The following is a 17,846-nucleotide window of genomic DNA, read 5'->3' on the forward strand; positions in this document are numbered from 1 at the left end:
CCAGATTTGCTAAAAGGGTAGAACAATAGTCCGCAGTTCAATTTTCCTCTTTCTAATGACACTTCTGTGGGTATCATTAATTGAAGCTCTGATTTTCTACACTAAGCACTTTAAGGCCATGTGGTCAGTGATGGAGAACTTTTCTTCTGATCCTGCAGTGTCTGTGAGTGAATACTTGTCAGCACTCAACAGTTCTGAAGTGCTCAGTTCAGTTTCGTACATCACAATTTTCTTCAGCTGGCTTCCTGATGGTATCAAGAGACTGGAGACTTCGATAATGCCTCTCCAAGAGGCTGTGGGGATAATGGAAGATCCTGTTTGGAAAATCAGTGTTGTACCAGGTGAAGTGAGAAGTGTAGTTTCCAGTAAACTGCAGGCTGTTCTGAATAAGTACCCTGGATACTCAAATCATGTTACTTTCTGTTGCTTATTTCAATGTGAAACTGTAGAAACCCATGAGCATATAGTTCCTGTCACAATACCTCCACATAAAAATGTGCCAATGACTTCTTGTGAAGTTGAGTGAAACTTCTCTGTTTACAAAATCATGTTGACAGACAAAAAACTGTACATGGCAACAAGAAATTTGGAAAAGAATAGTATAATGAATTGTGCAACCCATTCCAGTGTGTCTTAAATACTTGAACAGGAAACACTTGTACTTCAGTATTTTGTAGCAGAAGTGCACTGATTATGAATTAACATAGACATTTTATTAGCCTACTGTGAACTTCTGTTTTATATTTTTTTAATCTTTGGATTTTACATATATTTATGGATTTTACATATATTTATGCATGTATTATTAATTTGATATTACAGGAAATCTGGGTCCTAATAAAGACTCTTTTCTTCTGCAAACCAGCTCTTTTTTCTCAAATATTTGCATCCAGATTCGATAGGAGGTTAGCATAATGTTTCCCAGCTATTTTTCCCTTTTGAAAGTGTTTATCGATAAGTTCCTTTCACATCCCAAAAAACTGGTGCGATGACCTTTCACAGTGATGACATTGTGTTTATCTTCTTTGGAGCTGAAGAAGTTGCCTCTGACCTTTGTTTCCATTCTTGTTTTGATTATAGTGTTTGATGGTCAATCCAGGTTTCATCCATTGTCAAATACTGATACAGAAAAACTCTTTTGTTTTTACAAAAACATGCCAAGCATTGTCCGGATTTAGTCTTGAGTTGGTATGCCTCCAGTCTTGCACAATTCTTTCTTATGTGCAATTCTTCGTGTGAAATGTAATGGATGCATTCTTTTGAAATCCCAACAGTTTTAGCAGTTTCACACAGAATTGTACTCCGATTCACCAAGATCATATCATGGGATTTTGAAACCATTTCTTTTGCACCTGCACTTTTCAAACTCTTTCATGGTCTTGTTTAAATTCAGCTACCCATTTTATCACAGTGTAGACTGAAGGAGGAGAGTCATTTTATACATGTTTGTGAACCTTGAAAGAATTTAGGAAGTTTTGTTTGTAACTTGATTGCTTGTATGGGAGCAGTAATACAATTCACTACAAATTGTTTCTGTATGTAAAGTGAAATAAGACATGTGAAATGTCAGGTTGGTGAGCACACGTGTCTTCAGTGTAGGACATCCAGTTAGAAAAATGGGGAACAGTAAAATAGCTACCAAGATGGCGAAGTACATGGATCTTTGACAGAGATAATAAATTGTGATCCATTCATGTACTAATAATGTGAATTTCATTTAAGCGAAACTATAAACATAACTGCGAAGAAGTTATTTGTATTTTATGATCCTCTCAATTTTGTATATGTAGGTAAGGAGCTCAGTTATTACAGTTAAGATAGAGTTGTAGTTCACCAAGTCTAAAGCGTCGGTAAGCCACACGTACCTCTTGGACAGTGCTAAATGGCAAGCATGTTTGGGCTATTCAGCACCTATGTGTGTTCTTCAGTGCCCACCATTAGGTACTAAGGCATAATATCTGGAGAAAGATAGGATCATTGTGTAACTTGAATTCTGTTTTTCAGGAATACTGGTACTGTGTCACACGACAAACATTGAATAACTTAGCTTTACGTTGCCAGCATTTGCAAAAGCTGGATCTGTCATGGTGTGGAGGTACTAAGACTATTAAGTCAGCAGACTTTGTTCAGTAAGTAATCACATTTTTAGGTTTTTTAATCTTCTGATTTCTTAACAATTTAAGCTAACCTCTGACTAGAATTCATACATTGCAGATACAGTGATTTAACATATGTATATACACACACAGCTGTGTATGTGCGGATGGATATGTGTGTGTGTGTGTGTGTGTGTGTGTGTGTGCGTGCGTGCGTGCGTGCGTGCGTGCACCTGTCCTTTTTTTCCCCCTAAGGGAAGTCTTTCCGCTCCCGGGATTGGAATGACTCCTTACCCTCTCCCTTAAAACCCACATCCTTTCGTCTTTCCCTCTCCTTCCTTAAGAAGCAACCATTGGTTGCGAAAGCTAGTAATTCTGTGTGTGTGTGTGTGTGTGTGTGTGTGTGTGTGTGTGTGTGTGTGTGTGTGTGTGTGTGTGTGTTTTGTTCATTGTGCCTGTCTGCCGGCGCTTTCCCGCTTGGTAAGTCTTGGAATCTGGATGTAATCAAAGTAGAAGTAAATGCCAGTCTGGTGTTAAGGAGGTCATTCACAACTTTCATTGGGAATTACACTGTTTAGTGTTCTGAATATTACTTATAGAGTCTTCCTGAAGTACTTACATAACTTACATAAAATAATTAAAGATGAAGTTTGATAATTTTTTTACTATTTATTTCAGGTTTATTAGTAATTGTGGCAGCCAGCTGACACACATACGTTTACATTCTTGTAAATTCATTGATGATGAAGCTCTCTCCAAAATAGCTTTTACTTGCACTAGACTGAAAGGTTTGTGTTCTGTGTTATATTCATAATATTCTTTCTCCATTGAATGTATTGTATTAATATGTGTTTACCATCTCTGACCAACAGAAGAACATATAGTTTCCATTTGTAAAACATTCAATGAATATTATTTTCCTATAAATCTGCATCTAGAAGACTTAATGTAAATATATTTTGAGATGCAGTACATCATTGATAAATTCTGCAAAGCTTTATTAAAGATGAATATCAGATATAAAATTATATATTATTGGTATTTTTAAGCTATTTCGTTTGTCTGTCTTTACAGAATTGGGCCTTCGCAATTGTACTTCAGTTTTGGATTCAGGGTTTAGGAAAGTGCCAAACCTGAAACACTTGGAGTACTTGGATCTGTATAGAACATTAATTGAACTGGAACCATTACAAAATATCCTTAAGGCATTGAAGTACTTGAAGCACCTGAACATTGGTATTGTTTCATGATATTGATTTTGCTTGAAAGTTGAAATAACTTTGGTTTCCAGCTGAATAATCTCAAAAATGTAGAATATTCAGATTTATTTCTATTCCTTTGTTTTTAATTGTCAATACTTCCCACCTATTAGGAATTACACTAATTATAACCAAGAAATTCAAGGAAACAGTAAGGAATTTAAAAAAAATTAAAGACATGTGGTTTATACACTTGTAACCTATTTTAGTAATGTTTAAATTTTCCAGTAATCGTTTATAGAAATGAATCTATAATCACCAGTCAGCCCGATCCTATATCTAGTAGTCACGAAATTAAATTGCAGTTGTATCTTTCCAGAGACCCAAACTAAACTGCTGCTCATTCATGAACCTTAATGGAACATCATTTACCTGTTAAAGTGTAGATACACTGCATTCATATTGAAGAAAACATAATATGTTTAATAAGAGTACAGTTCTTATTATAGATTGCTATTTCCAAGACAAATAGCACTGCCAGAAGGTGTCAGTATGACAAAAGTCGACCTAACTTGCAGATTTAATCGGTGTACACAAAGGTATCGGTATTCATTGACTGAGGCTCTCTCTCAGCTCCATATAAAAGTTGCTTCTTCGGGAACACTGAAAAACTGTTTTTATTTTCTTGCACTCTTCATTTTCATTCTGATGCCACCTCAGGCAGTTGCTTCTCGCTGTAGTTGCTTATTTATTCAAGGAGATTGTCATTTGAATGCATAAAGCTGAATGACTCCTGCCAATCTTCTCACCATGAAAGAACTTAAGGCAGTTACCATAAAATGAGCATGAGACTTACGTGACAAAAACCAGTGATACTAAAAACTTGAAGATAGAGATACTTGATAAATATAGTATGGCTTCCAGTATGGTGTAAGCCTTTCAGTTTTATGCTTCTTTGGAGGCTTGAGTGTCAGTTTTAATGTTTATTTAATCAAGGACACTTTTTACGTGGCCTTACTAGGCAGAGTGGATTTTATCCCAACTCTTTCCACCAAAGAAAAATGAGATAAAAGGAATTATACTTGAGACAGATGCATCAATAACCAGTGTCCTAACTACTAGCCTATGGAGGTGGTTTAGTGAAACAATTAAGAAAATAGATAGGTGACTCAAAAAGCAGTTGACTTTCTTTTCATAAGAATTTATTTTAATGCAGTACTGAAACAAATTGTTAGCCTGTCAAGTGTTCTTTTTTGTGTAACTCCCAAAAAAGATGTGACCACCATCACATCTAGTGGTCACCAATTTTATTGATAAATTGCTGACATAAATCTCAATGTCTTGTTATGAACCTCATTGATTAGCACATACAGTTGCAGCACTGAACATGGTATGCTGAGGAAAATGATTTTCTTAAAAATTTTGTGAATATTTATTCTCAGAGACCTGTAAAACTTCATTTTGGATATTAAAAATAGCATAAATCTGAAAACGTATCCAATCTAAAAACCAAATTATTGTGCATTTTTTTCATTCACAGGCCCTTCATTAAATGCTGTTATTTGGTGCTTGTTTTCATCTATTAATGACGTGGACAACACTGTAATTTATGCAGATAAAGTTTGAAAATTCTCTGTAGATATTGCCTGGAAATCTCATAATTTACTACAGCCCTTCAGGTAGCTTGGCTGGATTTCTTTGTACCACTACTTTTCCATTATTTATCTTCTGTGAAATTTGATTACTGGCAAGCTGTTCATATGTCCCACAGTTTTTGTCACTACTAAATTTTATCTGAATTCTTTTAAAAGATGGTGACCAATAGATTTCAAAAACTTTAGTTCATGCATCATACGTTATGCTTTGTGCTTTTCTACAGTCCTCCTCACTTTAAAACTGGTGATTATTGCATTACATATTATTGTTGCAAATTATGTTTTTATTAAATTTCCTTTTTTCTAGAGTGCTTCATTGCCATTTCCCATTGTTGCTTGGAATGTCATCTGTTAATGAGTTTACAGTGGCAATTTTTCTGAAGTCATCTCAACTGTTACTTACAGATGTCATCATATGCCCTCTGTGTATGTTAAAGATGATAATTCAAATCACCTGCTGTGAGAAAAAGAGAGAGAGAGAGAAAAGAAAAAAATTTCAATGGGCACAGAATTTGTCTCCACATTAACAGGTGACTGGAGGGTGTGTTGGCCTGGATCATGCAGGTTGCGAGGATGAGGTAGCTGTGGTGACCACATTGGTGCCTGTGGCTGGCTTAAGAGCCAGTGTCTTCTCACCTAATACTGGTGAATACTGGAAGAAATAATCAGGCCAATGCCAGGTGCCTGCTGTGGTGCCTCCTCCAGCTGGGTTGTTGGTAGTGATGATGAACTCTGCCAATTCATTGCAGGGTTTGGTGTTGAATCTGCATCCCATAGAGCTGCTGCCGCAAGTGTGTAGAGGTGAATGTCTCCTGACAAACGTCTGTGATTTCCCAGCTGGCAGTGACCTTCAAGGAGACAGCGGTGTTGTGATGACTATTTACTTGGTACTGAAAGAGCTTTGCCAGTTGCTGTAACGGGAACGGAATTGTAGGTGCCACTGTTGTGGTGTACCCTATTGTTGGTGAAGAGGTCTGTGATGGTTGTGGATTGTGGAGCACAACTAGTTCCGGTGTCGTGACTTCTCTGGCTATCGTAGCAATAATGAATAGCGCTCGTGGTGCGGTAAATGGTGGGCACTTGACCATGTCAACAGACTTAAGACTGATGTAAGATAAGGTCTCCCACCTGAAAATGGGGTGTTGATGATTGGATGGCTGGGCTTTTTGCTGGATGCTGCATGTCTGCAGATGGAGGAGTTGGAGGATTGTGCACAGTTGGCAGTCGTGCAGTATGTCCGTTGGACTTCACCCTTCTACTGGAACAGGTTCTCAAAATAAGTGTAAGGTTGACTTCTGTCGAAGATTCTTCCACGGTTTTGTTCATCTGTAACTGGAAGGTTCACAAAATCCTCTCTGCCTCATCATTTGATGCCAAGTGGAATGGTGCTGACTTTAGATGCTCAAACCAATTCCACTGGCATATACCTGAAACAACTGAGAAGTGAACTGAGGGTCATCATATGATATCAGTGTGAATGGCAGGTTTGCTAATGCAAAACATTTTGTCAGCGTCCGGATGATGACGTCTGTGGTGGCTGACTGAAGGTTAATGAGAATGTGACTGGAAATTGTGTCCATAATTAACCATCTAGTGCGATGAAATGTTCCCATTATGTGAGCACGGATTCAATCCCACTATTGGGTGGGTGCAGGCTGAGGGAGCAAACTTCCATGGCAGTGCAAATTGCTGATAACTGCAGATGGCACACATGGTAGCGCAAATTGCTGATAAATGCAGATGACACATTTGCGAACTATGACTTCAATATCAGCGCCAACGGCTAACCAGTTGACATGTCAAAGGCTCAGGTTCTTCATCCAGCACACGTTTCAGTGTTCGTGGTGAAGCAAACACGGGACATATGAGAGAACGTTGACATGGCACTCATCACCACCACCACCAGCAAGATTGATGGATAGCATGGGACTGAGTCATTAAAAGTGAATGCTTCACTCGTATGAAGTGTGAGCTAACCATTCAATTTTATTGAACTGGTATTTCAAACACTTCACAATTCTCACATTTAATAACATTTGCAACTCATTTGATTCAGCCGTTGCCATTATCCTTGCTTACAGCATTTTCAAAAATCTCCTAGAAAGTAATTTATTCAAGAGTGGTTAGCCATCTCACCAGTAATGGGATACTTAGTAAATCACAGTTCCGATTTCAAAAATGCTGTTCCACTGAGACAGCAATATACAATTTCACTGTCCACATAATAGAGTCTTTAAATAGTAAAATGTCACCAATAGGCATTTTTCGTGACTTGTCAAAATCCAGAAATTACAATTCAATAGTATTAATGGAATAGCATATGAGTGGTTTAAGTCATACCTACAGAACAGGAAACAAAAAGTTTCTTTATATGGGTCAAGTGATTTAAATAAGTTTGCCACTTCATCTAACTGGGGTGAAATTACATTAGGTGTTCCACAGGGTTCAGTCATGGATCTCCTTCTGTTTTTGGTAAATGTGAATGACCTCCCTTCTTATCTGAAAGAAGCAGCTGAACTGACACTGTTTACTGATGATACAAGCATCATTATTAATCCAGTAAAAGAAACTCCAATTGAAAACTATGCAAATAAGGTCTTTGGAAAAGTCATTAATTGGTTTTCAGCAAATAGGCTTGCTTTAAACTTTGAAAAAACACAGTAAATCCAATTTTCTGCTGCAAAAAGTACAGTTCCTTTAATAAATATAACACATCAACAGAAGTCAGTAGACAGGGTAGAGCATACTAAGTTTTTGGGTGTACATATAGATGAGAATCTTAATTGGAAATTTCATATTTTGGATCTTCTAAAGCAACTATGTTCGGCAACTTTTGCATTCAGGATAATTGCCAAATTTGAGGATATAGAAATTAGTAAGCTAACATACTTTCACTCTCTGTTGTGATACGGAATAATATTTTGGGTTAACTCAAAAGAAAGTGGTTAGAATAATGTGTGGGGTTCGTAGTTGCTCATCTTGTAGGCATCTTTTTAAAAGATTGGGAACTCTCACAACAGCCTCACAATACATTTACTCACTAATGAAACTTGTTCTCAGCAACATGGACCAGTTTAAAAACAACAGTGACATTCATGATTATGATACCAGAAAAAAGAAAGACGTACACTATCCTTTACTCAACCTATCTTTGGCACAGAAAGGGGAAAAATATGCTGCTATAAAAATTTTTGACAAATTACTCTATAAAATAAAATGTCTGAGAGGCAGCAGTAATAGCTTCAAAAATAAATTGAAATCATATGTCCCTGGCAACTCCTTCTATACCATAGATGAATTCTTGCATAGGAATAAATAAATCTATAAATATAGTATATGCATGTTGTGCCATTTAAGGGACTGGGGTAAATAATAGAAATATTAATCTTTAACTCTGTACTGTAATGTGTTGTTGTTGTTGTTGTTGTTGTTGTTGTTGTTGTGGTCTTCAGTCCTGAGACTGGTTTGATGCAGCTCTCCACGCTACTGTAATATAGATATATTAAAAAATATTGTTTCATATGTGCATTTCTTGTGCACTTGACACGTTCCACATCATAACAGCTACCATACCGTGCGATTGATCAATGGAACACGCAACCAATTAACTAACCAACTCTCCCTCTTTCCCACTCTCTCTATATCAGTGCTGCATGATTCATTGCCCCTTCATGTCACAGTGACATCCTATCTGTCAGTGTGGTCAAACACCATTAAAACTATAAACAAAGACACTGACAGTGTGAACACAGCAAGCGTGCAAGCAATCAACTTACCTTGTGAATCTGGAACTGAAACATGCACAGAATCCACAATGAAATGAGAATCCTCCTTGTAGGAATATTTATCTCGTACACTTCACTTACATAATTGCACTAAATGACACTTTGAGGATTAGCCAAATTAAATCAAAAATTAGTATGTGATTAAAAATAAATGGACTTGCTATTACTTCTGAAGCTAATGTTCAGATATTTGTGTTTAAAAACTTCATTTGTTCCACTCTTTCATCCGTCAGGCGATTGCTTCTGTTTATTATAAGGTGTCCTGACTTCAATAACACTCTTTCATACAGTGTGGAGGTTGCATTTTTGCAAGTTCATTGTATGAGGCATATACAGACAGCCGTTCAGACCACCACTGAAGTATATTGCCGTGCCACTGTAATAGGTGCTCTTGCAAACATTTCTCCACTTCCACTACTGCAGCATTTCTACAGCTCAAAAAACAACTCATCAAATTCAACCCAGAGACAAGAAGTAGAGTCAGTGATTGAAACAGGGATTTGGATTTTTGCAGTAGCCGTCGATGTGTGCATCACATATTTCTCACAGTGCCTGATCAGGCTTAAATTTACTTTCCCACCAGAATTTTTATCAGAAAATCCATATAATTTGAATGAAGAATCCAATAAAGTTATTTCTGGAAAAATGGAATTACCCTTTCTACTGTGAAATTCTAGTTTAGCTCTTCAGCCACCATTTGAGGAGTATAACCTTCAACACACTGACAAACTGTTCCCTACTCATTTCTTCATTTTACAGTCATTGAAAACTTTAAGAACTTCACAGGCTTGTCTTATATTGTCTGTGGTCAAATTTGGAAGACCTGGGTAATTGATAATTACAAGTAACATCAGGGAATTCTTCACATCAGCTATTTTCTGTGGCACAGCAAAGATTGAATTCCACCTTGTGATGGTATCCTGTTTTAGTGTCAGTGTTTCAACTGTTCGCGCATTTTTTTGAGTTTCGTACTGACGTGAACTTTTTTTTAAAAAAATTTAGTATGTGTACAAAACAGGGGATATGTTTACAAGCTATGAGTTTTATAGCTTCCACAATATTAGCAGTTTTCTCACTCCCCCTAACTATACACATGGCTTTCACTTCAGTGCCCCATTTCGTGGTAACAGATCATAGCTTGTCTGTGAGATTTTCTGAAATGTGCCTTCCACTGTATTCAAATCACTGTAGGGGGAAGAACCAGCTGTCAACATCAGATATCTCTCATTTCTGATTGAAGTCCACACATCAATTGTCAACACAACTGCTTCTGTGGAATTGATGTTGGTTTTCACCATTCCTTTTATCGTAGCATATTGTTGTTGGAGAAGTGTTTTGCAAATGGTCTTCCATACTGACATTGTGTAAGCACCATTCACTTTACCTACGAACTTTAGAAAAATGTTTGCTCTCAACTATGCTAAATAGTACATAATCTTTCATTGCAGTCTCCAGAAGTGTGACATCTATCTCCTGATTTCTTTTGATTGGAAGAGGCTTTGCAAAATACATAGAACGTGTTCCTTGATTTTGAGATCGGCTTACTGCTATTGAAGTGGTACTGTTATACTCTGGAACTGACTTCTGTTCAGTTCTGACAATTGCTGATGTTGGTTGCAGATTGTCTGGGTTATCTTCTGTAAGAATATGAAAAGGTGCAGGAACAGGAAGTAGTATATGCTTGACAAACCAAGACACTATTGGATACATCATACAAACATGATGAGCACAATCAAATATATTTCCTCTCTTATACGAAGTAGACTTCGAACAAAATTTGCACTTGGCTTTCCTATAACCTATATCAGGGAAACACCAAATTTCACTATTTTCCTGTAATTGCAAGTTGCTAGTCATAGTATACAGCAAACAGATAACAAAAACTACTTTCCAAATAAAAGTTAGAGAGATTTTACCAGAAATTGTACCAGTGAATTTAAAGGATTATTACTCTCCACAAAAATAATATTTCCAGGAAAATTTATGGTAAGTTAATTAAGGTAGGTAGATCTTCTTGACAGTGGTAAACATATCCATCCTGTTTAGGACTGAATTATAAGAGGAAAGATAGCTTTCTATGTTTCTTTTCCATGTCCTCTTCAACTATGACCTACTTAAATTAGATCAGATGCTGTAAGTGTGCAAACCATTGGGTTTCTAAAGTCACACAGTTCTTCCATTTGTTGGTAATATTATTAAGTATTATGTAGCTTTATTGAGTGAGTGGGGCATAGCGGACAGAGTAGCTGCTGAATGGCAAATTGAACTGCTTCATTGAACACTTCACCATTGAGTGTGAGTGAATGAATAAAGTAGTTCACAGGAATGAACTGGTTCAACCCATTGCTAATCGTCAGTAGCACACACAATGACACTGCAATATCTGAGCTGGAAATACATTTGTAAGCAAGCAGTGGCAGAAGATACCAAGCAAGCACAGGCCATCTGTGAAGCACCCACTGCCGTACTTGCTATGAGATAGGATCCTCATCAGTGGCCTGTGCTGTATCGATGGCCATGACGGAAAAATGTCAGTTGCCTGCTTGGTGGTAATGTGCTTGTCAAAACATACGTCTGCATTTCTGTCAAACCTGTCCACATCAGCAGTTTTGACACTGTGTCTGTGCTGGTGTACTGATGAGTTGCCTGGTAATTATTTTTAAAATTATGTGATTGTATAGATAAAAAATCTACTCACCAAGCGGCAGAAGAAAACACACATAAAAGACTGTTATGATTGGCAAGCTTTTGGAGCCGTATATTATTTTTATATAACTATTTTATAACTGTAAGAACTAAGTAACAATGCCCAACATTACAGAAGCTGTGCCGCTCATTCAGGTACATATGCTTGGGGACAAAAGTAGCTACCAAAGGCATACAATCCATAACCAGGTGAAATTTGGCTCCATGTGTTGAACATGATGACTCTGTAGATAAATGCAGGGTCTGACTGCTCAATCTGTGAATAGTTTCTTTGCACTGCCTCCAGTGTTTTAGAAGCAAAGGCGATAAGTGTCTCTTTACCTGATTTGTCATTCTAGGAGAGTGCCATCCCCATGCCATATGATGAGGCATCCATTACTATAATGACAGGGAAGGGTGGGTTGAACCTGAATTTTGGGAGTAGAAGTGTGCTGCCTGAAGCTACAATTGCATGACTCTGTGTTGACAGGCATTCATATAGACTGTGGCCCCTTTGGGTTTAATTGGTTAAGCAGACATGTGATACTGGCAGCCTGAGAGATAGTAGTTTATTTTGCCTAGGAAAGTTTGAACACTTTTCAAATTTAATAGTGCTGCTAAGTTTAAAATAGCTGCCATATGCTTATATGTGGACATGTCACCTGAGCTGGTCAAAAGTTTTGTACCACACTACATGCTTCTCATTTTTGTGTTATATGGCCCATTGAAGACTTGCACTTTTATATGCTGCTGTGCACTGCAACCTTTTCTGAGATGCCCAACTCCAAATGTCCATTGCACACAGTTCCTTTCACATTGCTTGCTCTGAAGCTAGTTGAGATGGCCCTGAATTCACTAACAGCAGTAGTTGGTGTTGGCTTGAAACTGATTGTTGCTGTCAAGGTGGGACACTCATCCCTGGTCCCATTAGTTGTAGACATATTGGACAGTCTGATACTTCAACAAAACAGCCAACTGCTTTCACTTTATAATGACAGGCAAGTCCAAACACAGTAGCTTCTTTCTGCAATTCTGTGTCCACACATTGACCCTCTTAACTCTTCCACTTTCCTTAAAAAAACTGTACACTCATGCTCTCTCAGATCTTGATGACCCGGTGTGGTATTTAAAGGGCATTTATAAGTTCTTAAAAAAGTGTTACAATTTTAAAAGTAGGTTTATTTGTTACAGTGTAAACAAATTTTACAGTATTATATGCCTGCAATCTCAGCAGTGATGTAAGAGTAGGTCCTCAATGAGCTGTTTTACTTAGCATATAAACTGACCATCACAGGAATATTTGAGAGTATTACTTAGAATTCCACTATTTGTGCATTGATATCTAATGTGAGGTTTACAAATATGTTTTACAATTTGAGCATTTCATTGGTCTCTTGTCACAACTTTATGGACAGAATTTGCATCTGGCACGTTTGCTGTTTTGGTTGCCACCTCTGGAACTTGGTGTTGATGGACTTCCTGTTTGTATTCTTCTAACAGTGGCTGCTGACTGTTCATTTTGTGACAAAATTTTCCTGGCTTCAGCTTAAGCATTTTCCAAAGAACATTTTTTTCAATCCTGGATTTATTTCTCTCCACCCCGCAAAAGCATAGTAGGCAGAAGTGTCAGTAATATTGTAGAAGATGATCATTGGCCAGTGGTAGGTTTTTCCTCTTGCATGTGTAGGTGCCAATACGTGCATACAATAGGTTAGTTGCTACCTTACTTGGAATGGAATCCAATAACATTTCCGTTTTCTTGTCGTCTCTGTCGCTTATTTCCTCAGTGTTGTGCATTGTGCTCATTAGGACAACCTGGTTGTTCTTCCTTGGAACATAAGATACAGTGGTGGTTGTTGTGGTCTTCAGTCCTGAGACTGGTTTGATGCAGCTCTCCATGCTACCCTATCCTTTGCAAGTTTCTTCATCTCCCAGTACCTACTGCAACCTACATCTTTCTGAATCTGCTTAGTGTATTCACCTTTGGTCTCCCTCTAAGAATTTTACCCTCCACGCTGCCCTCCAATGCTAAATTTGTGATCCCTTGATGCCTCAGAACATGTCATACCAACTGATCCCTTCTTCTAGTCAAGTTGTGTCACAAACTCCTCTTCTCCCCAGTTCTATTCAATACCTCGTCATTATGTGATCTACCCATCTAATCTTCAGCATTCTTCTGTAGCACCACATTTTGAAAGCTTCTATTCTCTTCCTGTCCGAACTATTTATCGTCCATGTTTCACTTCCATACATGGCTACACGCCATATAAATACTTTCAGAAACGACTTCCTGACACTTAAATCTATACTCGATGTTAACAAATTTCTCTTCTTCAGAAATGCCTTCCTTGCGATTGCCAGTCTACATTTTATATCTTCTGTACTTCGACCATCATCAGTTATTTTGCTCCGAAAACAGCAAAACTCCTTTACTATTTTAAGTGTCTCATTTCCTAATCTAATTCCCTCAGCATCACCCGACTTAATTCGACTACATTCCATTGTACAATGGTGGTACCCTTAGTAAAAAGAATCTTTGAACTATGAACATTATCTTTACTTGATATACTATTAGGAAGTTTAGGCTAATCTTTTCTGACAGTCCCCAGAATTGTAAGATGTCTCTTGAGAAGTCCTTAGCGTAATGCATATGATGCGAAGAAATTGTCAGGGGATGTTTTGTCCTTTTACCCTATACGTCAGATCCATTGAACCCTCATACCTTGAATTTTCTCATGTGCTTGTCCAAGTAATTTGTCCTGTAGAGATTTGTATCCTTAAAACATAAGAAGTAGTACTATCACACAGTGTCCATATTTTTACCGCATATTCCGAGGCTTTGCTCAGTGTATATTGTTTGGATGGGCAGCAACTCAAATCGCTTGATACGGGCAAGTCTTCAGGTCCAGATTGTATACCGATTAGGTTCCTTTCAGATTACGCTGATACTATAGCTACCTACTTATCACTCATATACAACCGCTCGCTCACCAATAGATCTGTACCTACAGATTGGAAAATTGCGCAGGTCGCACCAGTGTTCAAGAAGGGTAGTAGGAGTAATCCATTTAACTACAGACCTATATCATTGACGTCTGTTTGCAGTAGGGTTTTGGAGCATATACTGTATTCAAACGTTATGAATCACCTCGAAGGGAACGATCTATTGACACGTAATCAGCATGGCTTCAGAAAACATCGCTCTTGTGCAACGCATCTAGCTCTTTATTCGCACGAAGTAATGGCCGCTATCGACAGGGGATCTCAAGTTGATTCCGTATTTCTAGATTTCCGGAAAGCTTTTGACACCGTTGCTCACAAGCGACTTCTAATCAAGCTGCGGAGCTATGGGGTATCGTCTCAGTTGTGCGACTGGATTCGTGATTTCCTGTCAGGAAGGTCGCAGTTCGTAGTAATAGACGGCAAATCATCGAGTAAAACTGAAGTGATATCAGGTGTTCCCCAGGGAAGCGTCCTGGGACCTCTACTTTTCCTGATCTATATAAATGACCTGGGTGACAATCTTAGCAGTTCTCTTAGATTGTTCGCAGATGATGCTGTAATTTACCGTCTAGTAAGGTCATCCGAAGACCAGTATCAGTTGCAAAGCGATTTAGAAAAGATTGCTGTATGGTGTGTCAGGTGGCAGTTGACGCTAAATAACGAAAAGTGTGAGATGATCCACATTAGTTCCAAAAGAAATCCGTTGGAATTCGATTACTCGATAAATAGTACAATTCTCAAGGCTGTCAATTCAACTAAGTACCTAGGTGTTAAAATTACGAACAACTTCAGTTGGAAGGACCACTTAGATAATATTGTCGGGAAGGCGAGCCAAAGGTTGCGTTTCATTGGCAGGATACTTAGAAGATGCAACAAGTCCACTAAAGAGACAGCTTACACTACACTCGTTCGTCCTCTGTTAGAATATTGCTGCGCGGTGTGGGATCCTTACCAGGTAGAATTGACGGAGGGCATCGAAAGGGTGCAAAAAAGGGCAGCTCGTTTTGTATTATCACGTTATAGGGGAGAAAGTGTGGCAGATATGATACACGAGTTGGGATGGAAGTCATTACAGCATAGACGTTTTTCGTCGCGGCGAGACCTTTTTACGAAATTTCAGTCACCAACTTTCTCTTCCGAATGCGAAAATATTTTGTTGAGCCCAACCTACGTAGGTAGGAATGATCATCAAAATAAAATAAGAGAAATCAGAGCTCGAACAGAAAGGTTTAGGTGTTCGTTTTTCCCGCTCACTGTTCGGGAGTGGAATAGTAGAGAGATAGTATGATTGTGGTTCGATGAACCCTCTGCCAAGCACTCAAATGTGAATTGCAGAGTAGTCATGTAGATGTAGATGTAGATGTAGATCCTCAGAAAGCTACCAGTTGTTCATCCACGGTTACATATGTGCTAGGATTATATAATTTTGAGAGTATTTTCACCTGCGTATCCGACAGGACTCTTATAGGTGCCAACTTGTCATGTACTCTTCGTGCTCTTCAATCAGACTTGCCATCCAAATGTAGTACATGAGATGCAACAGAACCATTTTAGTGACATTACAGCAGGAAAGATGGCTCTGTGTTTTTGGATACCACAGATTCTTTGTTGATTCACCATATAATTAATTCACACCAGCCAGTAATAACTATCTCCATAAACTCTTTGACTCTCAATATTATTAATGTCCACCATAATGCTCTGAATTTTATTGTTTGGCATAATTTGAAAAGATGATTTTACATCACTTACCTTGGCGATATTGAATTTAATTGATGAAAGGAGAAAATACAAAAATGCAGTAAATGAAGCCAGAAAAAAGGAATACAAACGTCTCAAAAATGAGATCGACAGGAAGTGCAAAATGGCTAAGCAGGGATGGCTAGAGGACAAATGTAAGGATGTAGAGGCTTATATCACTAGGGGTAAGATTGATACTGCCTACAGAAAAATTAAAAAGACCTTTGGAGAAAAGAGAACCACTTGTATGTACATCAAGAGCTCAGATGGAAACCCAGTTCTAACCAAAGAAGGGAGAGCAGAAAGGTGGAAGGAGTATATAGAGGGTCTATACAAGGGCGATGTACTTGAGGACAATATTATGGAAATGGAAGAGGATGTAGATGAAGATGAAATGGGAGATACAATACTGCGTGAAGAGTTTGATAGTTTGACAGAGCACTTAAAGACCTGAGTCGAAACAAGGCCCCCGGAGTAGACAACATTCCATTGGAACTAATTACGTCCTTGTGAGAGCCAGTTCTGACAAAACTCTACCATCTGGTGAGCAAGATGTATGAGACAGGCGAAATACCCTCCGACTTCAAGAAGAATATAATAATTCCAATCCCAAAGAAAGCAGGTGTTGACAGATGTGAAAATTACCAAACTATCAGTTTAATAAGCCACAGCTGCAAAATACTAATACTAATTCTTTACAGACGAATGGAAAAGCTGGTAGAAATCGACCTCGGGGAAGATCAGTTTGGATTCCGTAGAAATATTGGAACATGTGAGGCAATACTGACCTTACGACTTATCTTAGAAGAAAGATTAAGGAAAGGCAAACCTACGTTTCTAGCATTTGTAGACTTAGAGAAAGCTGTTGTCAATGTTGACTGGAATACTCTCTCTCAATTTCTAAAGGTGGCAAGGGTAAAATACAGGGAGCGAAAGGCTATTTACAATGTGTACAGAAACCAGATGGCAGTTATAAGAGTCGAGGGGCGTGAAAGGGAAGCAGTGGTTGGGAAGGGAGTGAGACAGGGTTGTAGCCTTTCCCCAATGTTGTTCAACCTGTATATTGAGCAAGCAGTAAAGGAAACAAAAGGAAAGTTCGGAGTAGGTATTAAAATCCATGGAGAAGAAATAAAAACATTGAGGTTCGCCGATGACTTTGTAATTCTGTCAGAGACAGCAAAGTACTTGGAAGAGCAGTTGAACGGAATGGACAGTGTCTTGAAAGGAGGATATAAGATGAACATCAACAAAAGCAAAACGAGGGTCATGGAATGTAGTCGAATGAAGCTGGGCGATGCTGAGGGAATTAGATTAGGAAATGAGACACTTAAAATAGTAAAGGAGTTTTGCTGTTTTCGGAGCAAAATAACTGATGATGGTCGAAGTACAGAAGATATAAAATGTAGACTGGCAATCGCAAGGAAGGCATTTCTGAAGAAGAGAAATTTGTTAACATCGAGTATAGATTTAAGTGTCAGGAAGTCGTTTCTGAAAGTATTTATATGGCGTGTAGCCATGTATGGAAGTGAAACATGGACGATAAATAGTTCGGACAGGAAGAGAATAGAAGCTTTCAAAATATGGTGCTACAGAAGAATGCTGAAGATTAGATGGGTAGATCACATAATGACGAGGTATTGAATAGAACTGGGGAGAAGAGGAGTTTGTGACACAACTTGACTA

The 17,846-nt window shown here is 38.2% G+C and overlaps 1 protein-coding gene across 2 annotated transcripts in view; it reads left to right on the forward strand.

The window, feature by feature from the left end:
- The window catches only part of LOC126354888 (F-box/LRR-repeat protein 4), a 160,692-nt gene that overhangs the window by 94,223 nt on the left and 48,623 nt on the right, over positions 1-17,846 (forward strand). For both annotated transcript variants that reach the window (XM_050004933.1, XM_050004934.1), the window contains exons 7-9: positions 2,005-2,129; positions 2,775-2,884; positions 3,171-3,332. In XM_050004933.1, the coding sequence (XP_049860890.1) occupies positions 2,005-2,129; positions 2,775-2,884; positions 3,171-3,332 (397 nt within the window). The remainder of the gene's footprint in view (positions 1-2,004; positions 2,130-2,774; positions 2,885-3,170; positions 3,333-17,846) is intronic.

The sequence above is a fragment of the Schistocerca gregaria genome, chromosome 3, assembly GCF_023897955.1.
Source record: "Schistocerca gregaria isolate iqSchGreg1 chromosome 3, iqSchGreg1.2, whole genome shotgun sequence".
Classification (NCBI taxonomy): Eukaryota; Metazoa; Arthropoda; class Insecta; order Orthoptera; family Acrididae; genus Schistocerca; species Schistocerca gregaria.